The sequence below is a fragment of the Arachis hypogaea genome, chromosome 16 (assembly GCF_003086295.3).
Source record: "Arachis hypogaea cultivar Tifrunner chromosome 16, arahy.Tifrunner.gnm2.J5K5, whole genome shotgun sequence".
NCBI lineage: Eukaryota > Viridiplantae > Streptophyta > Magnoliopsida > Fabales > Fabaceae > Arachis > Arachis hypogaea.
Window position 1 is genome coordinate 118,887,590 of NC_092051.1, and position 8,089 is coordinate 118,895,678.

The window sequence follows — 8,089 nt, forward strand, 5'->3', positions numbered from 1 at the left end:
TATGGTAACTCATATTTCATCCACCATTGAATAAAATGTAAGAAGAATGCTAGGGGTCAGTAATTTTGATGTTTTGTAATTATCAATTGGCCATCAATAGTATTTTTAATAGTGTGAGATTATATTTAATGGTGAAAAATCACTCACTTTTATTTTGATGGTTAAGTGCTGGCCAAAAAATATAAAAATTACCTGCCCTTCCAAAATGTAAAACATATTTAAATTGTGTATAAATGATTACACCTGCAATTTAGTAGCAGATAAAGTATAAACTAACATGAGTATATATACACGTATAACACAACTCTTTAATTATAAGCTCTCGTGTAATAACGTGTGAGCACGAGAAATAGGTGCTGGATTAATTGGCTTCTAAGATTTCAGTCCCATGGAATAAACTCTCTTTGCCTTTAGTTTCTATTTTCTCCAAAATATCAACATTTGATGATCATATACATTAATTGCTCCTTAGCAATGTTATCATGTATCATGCCAATGTAGCCCAAATAGGACTTACTGAAGCCTCACTATTATTTGGCTCATCAATTCTCGGAATCTTCGGAACCAAGAAACATTTACTTGATTTCTGTTCATCAATGAAAACAGTACTGTGATCTCTACTATGCTTGCCAAGTATTGGAGAATTCCCGTTGCCGGAATAGCAGCTATTGTTATTACTAGTGGACGAAGAAGGCGATGAACGGCTATGATTGGATCCTATTGACACATTCCCCGGTGCAGGTCCAGGTGCGACCCACATAGGTGTTCCACCCCAGTATGGCCCTGGAACAAGATGAACAGGAATTGTTGCTGCTGCCACCATTGGTGTTGGACACCATTGAATTGAATTTGGACCATGTTGTGGAACAACATTGTTCCAAGGCATAACCCATGGAGGAACAGGGTAACATTGCAACAATTTTGATGCGTTGTTGTTGTTTTCTGAAGAAGATTCATTATTATTGTTAGTACACAACGATAATGATTCCTCCTCAGATTCAGTACAATAAATGATAGACGAATTTTCATTCACAATTCCTCTTTCCTGACCAAATTCCAACACGGTACCACTAGCATTGTCACTATTATTATTTTTTGACGATGAGTTTGTGAATTCTGGAACTCGGGTGGCCGCGGCTGCAGCCGCGGCTACTAGGACACTGCGGAACTGTGAAGCCAAGTGCTTGTGCTTCCTTCTGCCGGCGCCAACGGGGACATTCCTCATTGTTCCGCCGGCTGTCCAGTAGCGCTGGCAGTTCTTGCAGAAATGGCGCGGTTGGTTGACGTTGTAGTTGTTGAAGTAACAGAATTTTGTGTCCATGCTCTTGCATCTTGGACACTGAATAATCTTGTCTGGTTTCTTCATGGTTTTGTCTTCTTCATTTGTTGCTTCATCATTATGTTGCGAACCTTTTTTATCATCCCTTGAATCTGAGGAACTCATTTCTTGCTCTGGGTTCTAATAATGCAAATCACAATAGATAGAAATCAAATCAAACATCATAATGATTTGAGAACATAAAATATAATAGACAAGCAAGGCATCTTTTATTTATGTTCATTTTTTATCCAAGACTATAAAATCTTCAGTAGGTTTCTTTTTATCTTTCACCCTGGCCTCCACAACTCGTTTACTTTTTATGCGTTAATATAATGATATATATTATCGACAAATGAAAATGAAAATAGAATAAATTAAAATCAACTTACTAATATAAAATTAATATTAAAATATATAAAATATTTATTAAAAATAATTTAAATTGTATATGTATTTATACAGAAATATATTATGATTGACTTTGATTATATAAATAATATTTTTTAACAGGAAAATACCTATTACTATAACTCGTTGAAATACATATGTTACTTTCTATATTTTTTTTTATCAATTTTTTATTAGCTCTGATTTATAATTCGGTCAAATAATTATGTGTAGTTGGATCAGTCGGGGCTGGGTGCAGCTAGATCTAAATCCTACTTAAATATTTTATTGGATCTATTTTTAAGAATCAAATTTATCTTAAACTAATTTGATAAAAATCGAATAAGATCATGTTGATCCAACATACAATTAACATATGTATTTTGAAATTATATATAGCAAACTAATAAAATCTTATATTTAAATATTAATTTTAATAAATATTATATAAAATATATATCAAAATAAATTATTATGAAACAAAAATAACATTATATAATACAAAAAAATATTAATTAAAATTAATTTCACTGAAAATATATTTTAATTATAAAATATGACTTTAAACTAAATCGAATTTACTTGAGCCATAATTTGAATTTGCCCAAAAATAACACCGAATAGAAAAACAGAACTATATAAACTCATTAAAATATACTTCAAATTCGTAGTAAATTTAGGATGGGATATGATATTGGAAAGCCATTGTGAATATAATACCTATGTAGCTCTGACTCAATTTTGCTTATATCATGTGCAAGGAAAATGGATGTATACCAATCATTTGACTAAATATTTGTGTATAAATAATGCCTTTGCGCTTTGCAAAAAATTATGTATAAAATTCTTAATCTTAGAACACGTTAAGCCATGATATACAACATGCTTCCACAAAGACAACCTTATCTATATGAACCTGAAGTCTAAACATGATAAAAACACATAAATATTCTTGTTCTTAATAATGTATTCCTCATATATATAAATCCTTTGAATTTAAGAAGGCTTTGAAGCTTGAAATGAATTCTCATAATCAACAAGGATATAATAACAAGAACCTCATAAACATTCACACATAGTATACAGCCAAATTTAATAATACCACAAAAAAATGAAAAAAAAAAAAGCATAATTATGATTTATGAATAAGAGAGCAAAAATAGTTACTAATATATAATATTATTTATATGTACGTACCATGATGTGTCTAGAGATGGCTGGAATCTGAGATTCAGGCAATGGAATCTTCCTTCCAAATAGCATGATACCTTGATCATTCTCTTGAGTTTTAGACATGATGTTGATGTTGTTGTTTGTTATTGTTGGTGCAGCACACTATATGTATATATATATAGAGAGAGAGAGAGAAAGAGAGAGAGAGAGATGAAGCGAGTTTCACACTTGAAAAAACACAACACCTATAATATACAACACATAAGAGAGAATGAAGAATAAGATATATATGTGTGGTTAAAATAAAAGGCTAAAAGGTTGAAAAAAGGAAAAAGAAAAAGATGAGGCTCTTTTTCTTTTTGTGTATGTTGCCATACAATACAAGACAACTTTTCATGGGGGAGAGATAGAGGACTTCAGAATTCCACTAAAGAATCCATTCCCCTCTCTGAAGAAAAAGGCCCCCCCTGCAAAAAGCACAAAGAACGTGAGGCATCAGCCATCAGAGACACAATAGAGTACTATATATTATTTATTATTATTTAATATTTTAATATATTCTTCTTCTTCTTCTTTCCTTTTTTTTTTTTTTTCCCACCTAAAAGCTTTCTTTTTCCCTTTCTTTTCTCACACACACTTTTCCCATCTTTTCTTTTTCCTTTTCAATTGAAAAAGGTATTAGACAAGTATTCTTTTGAGAAAACAATTTCTTAAAAACATAACTATAAGGTCAAATAAATTGGTGTTTCCTACAATTTGGTGAATTTGATGTTATATAGATATATAGTTGAAGTAGATGATAGATGGAAAGACAGATACCAAGCGAGGGAGAAATATTCATGTTTAAATTTTAGCTTAAAGAAATATTATTCATATTTACTTTGATTATAGTTTGAATATGATTGTCTCTCTAGGAAATATACCTGAGAAATATGCGGAAAAATGAAATTATAAGTTTATATTAGAGTACAAGGTAAATTACACTACAATTTGCTTGATCTATTTGTGAAGGGGAATAAAAACTCCTCTATAAAAAAAAAATTGATGTATAACTTTTTTTCGGTCGCTTGGGTGAATAGAGGTTCGGATGGTATCGGGTCTGAAGCAACTGGTTGTGTGAGGGGCGATTTGGATCTGAACGCGAGCTCCTCGAGTAGAAATGTCGTTTGAGTCGTCGGTGGGTGGGACCACCTATAAGGATACTCCGATGCTAAAGTCAGTATCCGTACAATGAGACAGTTAATTGGGATAAAAAAGGACGTACTTCTGAAGAAGAGTAGGTTCCTCTCTATTTATACTCTGTACTCGAGTGGGCCATTTTTCTTGGATCCATCCGTCTGGAAGCTTCTACTAACTGTCTAGGTCTTCTCATTAGGACATGAGGTGGCATGTGAGTCATTGGTGCACAGAAATTGTGATTACACTTTAATTATGTAAAATTCATCGCTCTTTCTTTCCCTGGTAATGGCGCCAAAAATATGATGCCAATACCATGGTTCACAACTTCGCACAACTAACCAGCAAGTGCACTGGGTCGTCCAAGTAATACCTTACGTGTGTAAGGGTCGAATCCCACGGAGATTGTTGGTATGAAGCAAGCTATGGTCACCTTGCAAATCTCAGTTAGGTAGGGTTAAATGTGATTGGATTAGATAATTAAAAGATAAACAATAAGGGATAGAAATACTTATGTAAGTCATTGGTGAGAATTTCAGATAAGCGAATAGAGATGCTTTCGTTCCTCTGAACCTCTGCTTTCCTGCTATCTTCATCCAATCAGTCTTACTCATTTCCATGGCTGGCTTTATGTGATACATCACCATTGTCAATGGCTACTTTCGGTCTTCTCTCGGGAAAATGATCCAAATGCCCTGTCACGGCACGGCTAATCGTCTGGAGGCATCACCCTTGTCAATGGCTTCATCTTATCCTCTTAGTGAAAATGGTCAACGCACCCTGTCACGGCACGGCTATTCTTCTGTCGGTTCTCGATCATGCTGGAATAGGATTTACTATCCTTTTGCGTTTGTCACTACGCCCAGCAATCGCGAGTTTGAAGCTCGTCACAGTCATTCAATCATTGAATCCTACTCGAAATACCACAGACAAGGTTTAGACCTTCCGGATTCTCTTGAATGCCGCCATCATTCTAGCTTACACCACGAAGATTCCGATTAAAAGATCTAAGAGATACTCATTCAATCTAATGTAGAACGGAAGTGGTTGTCAGGCACGCGTTCATAGGGAATGATGATGATTGTCACGTTCATCACATTCAGGTTGAAGTGCGAATGAATATCTTAGAAGCGAAATAAGATGAATTGAATAGAAAACAGTAGTACTTTGCATTAATCTTTGAGGAACAGCAGAGCTCTACACCTTAATCTATGGAGTGTAGAAACTCTACCGTTAAAAATACATAAGTGAAAGGTCCAGGCATGGCCGAATGGCCAGCCCCCAAAACGAGATCACAGGATCAAAATACAATCCAGGATTCAAAGATGTCTAATACAATAGTAAAAGGTCCTATTTATAATAAACTAGTCACTAGGGTTTACAGAAATAAGTAATTGATGCATAAATCCACTTCCGGGGCCCACTTGGTGTGTGCTTGGGCTGAGCTTGAGTGTTGCATGTGTAGAGGTCATTCCTGGAGTTGAACGCCAGTTTCGGTGCCAGTTTGGGCATTCAACTCTGGTTTTGGATCCTTTTCTGGCGCTGGACGCCAGAATTGGGCAGAGAGCTGGCGTTGAACGCCAGTTTGCGTCATCTATTCTTGGCCAAAGTATGGACTATTATATATTTCTGGAAAGCCCTGGATGTCTACTTTCCAACGCAATTGGAAGCGCGCCATTTTGAGTTCTGTAGCTCCAGAAAATCCATTTTGAGTGCAGGGAGGTCAGAATCCAACAGCATCAGCAGTCCTTCTTCAACCTCTGAATCTGATTTCTGCTCAAGTCCCTCAATTTCAGCCATAAAATACCTGAAATCACAGAAAAATACACAAACTCATAGTAAAGTCCAGAAATGTGAATTTAACATAAAAACTAAGGAAAACATCCCTAAAAGTAACTAGATTCTACTGAAAACATACTAAAAACGATGCCAAAAAGCGTATAAATTATCCGCTCATCACAACACCAAACTTAAATTGTTGCTTGTCCCCAAGCAATTGAAAATCAAATAGGATAAAAAGAAGAGAATATACTATAAATTCCAAACTATCAATGAAAGAGAGCTTCAATCATATGAGCGGGACTTATAGCTTTTTGCCTCTTGAATAGTTTTGGCATCTCACTTTATCCATTGAAGCTCAGAATGATTGGCATCTATAGGAACTCAGAGTTTAGATAGTGTTATTGACTCTCCTAGTTCAGTATGATGATTCTTGAACACAGCTATTTTATGAGTCTTGGCCGTGGCCCTAAGCACTTTGTTTTCCAGTATTACCACCGGATACATAAATGCCACAGACACATAATTGGGTGAACCTTTTCAGATTGTGACTCAGCTTTGCTAAAGTCCCCAATTAGAGGTGTCCAGGATTCTTAAGCACACTCTTTTTTTTTGCTTTGGACCTTGACTTTAACCGCTCAGTCTCAAGTTTTCACTTGACACCTTCACGCCACAAGCACATGGTTAGGGATAGCTTGGTTTAGCCGCTTAGGCCAGGATTTTATTCCTTTAGGCCCTCCTATCCACTGATGCTCAAAGCCTTGGGATCCTTTTTATTTACCCTTGCCTTTTGGTTTTAAGGGTTATTGGCTTTTTGCTCTTGCCTCTTGGTTTTAAGAGCTTTTGACTTTTTCTGCTTGCTTTTTCTTTCTATTTTTTTTTCGCTTATATTTTTTTTTCTGCAAGCTTTGTTCTTTGCTGCTTTTTCTTGCTTCAAGAATCATTTTTATGATTTTTCAGATTATCAAATAACATGTCTCCTAGTCATCATTCTTTCAAGAGCCAACATATTTAACATTCTTTAAACAACAACTTCAAAATATATATGCACTGTTCAAGCATTCATTCAGAAAACAAGAAGCATTGTCACCACATCAATATAATTAAACTAAGTTTAAGGATAAATTCGAAACTCATGTACTTCTTGTTCTTTTGAATTAAAACATTTTTCATTTAAGAGAGGTGATGGATTCTTAGGACATTTATATCTTTAAGGCATAGTTACTAATTACTAATGATAATGTAATAAGACACAAACATGGATAAGCACATAACATAGAAAACGAAAAACAGAAGAAATAAGAACAAGGAATGAATCCACCTTAGTGATGGTGGCGTTTCCTTCTTGAGGAACCAATGATGTTCTTGAGCTCTTCTATGTCTCTTCCTTGTCTTTGTTGCTCCTCCCTCATTGCTTTTTGATCTTCTCTTATTTTATGGAGCATGATGGAGTACTCTTGATGTTCCACCCTTAATTGTCCCATGTTGGCACTTAATTCTCCTAGGGAGGTATTGATTTGCTCCCAATAGTTTTGTGGAGGAAAATGCATTTGAGACATCTCCGGGATCTCATGGTGATGAGCTTCCTGCGCCTCTTGAGCTCCATGAATGGGCTCTCTTGCTTGCTCCATCTTTTTCTTAGTGATGGGCTTCTCTTCCTTAATAGGAATGTCTCCTTCTATGAAAGCTCCAGCTGAGTAACATAGATGGCAGATAAGATGAGGAAAAGCTAGCCTTGCCATGGGGGATGACTTTTCGGCTATTTTGTAGAGTTCATTAGAGATGACTTCATGAACTTCTATTTCCTCTCCAATCATGATGCTATGAATCATGATGGCCCGATCCACAGTAACTTCAGATCGGTTGCTAGTGGGAATGATTGAGCATTGAATGAACTCCAACCATCCTCTAGCCACAGGCTTGAGGTCCAATCTTCTTAGTTGAACCAGCTTGCCTTTGGAGTCAATCTTCCATTGAGCTCCTTCCACACATATGTCCATAAGGACTTGGTCCAACCTTTGATTAAAGTTGACCCTTCTAGTGTAGGGGCGTTCATCACCTTGCATCATGGGCAAGTTAAACACCAACCTCACATTCTCCGGACTAAAATCTAAGTATTTTCCCCGAACCATTGTAACGTAGTTCTTTGGATCCGGGTTCTTACTTTGATCATGGTTCTTGGTGATCCATGCATTGGCATAGAACTCTTGAACCATTAGGATGCCGACTTGTTGGATGGGATTTGTTAGAACT

At 35.8% G+C, this 8,089-nt stretch overlaps 1 protein-coding gene across 1 annotated transcript; it reads right to left on the reverse strand.

Annotated features, from left to right (window-relative positions):
• Positions 1-389: 389 nt before the first annotated feature.
• Positions 390-3,363, reverse strand: LOC112754744 (cyclic dof factor 1-like). The gene is made up of 2 exons (XM_025802496.3): positions 2,906-3,363; positions 390-1,459 (listed from the first exon to the last, which is right to left on the reverse strand). Exons 1-2 carry the CDS (start codon positions 3,002-3,004, stop codon positions 488-490), a joined length of 1,071 nt encoding a protein of 356 aa, XP_025658281.1. The 5' UTR covers positions 3,005-3,363; the 3' UTR covers positions 390-487.
• Positions 3,364-8,089: the final 4,726 nt, after the last annotated feature.

Coding starts and splice junctions, on each gene's coding strand:
- LOC112754744 (XM_025802496.3), bottom strand. CDS start 3,004: ATGTCTAAAACTCAAGAGAATGATCAAGGTATCATGCTATTTGGAAGG. Junction 1,460..2,905: donor CCATCTCTAGACACATCATG/GTACGTACATAT, acceptor TTGCATTATTAG/AACCCAGAGCAAGAAATGAG.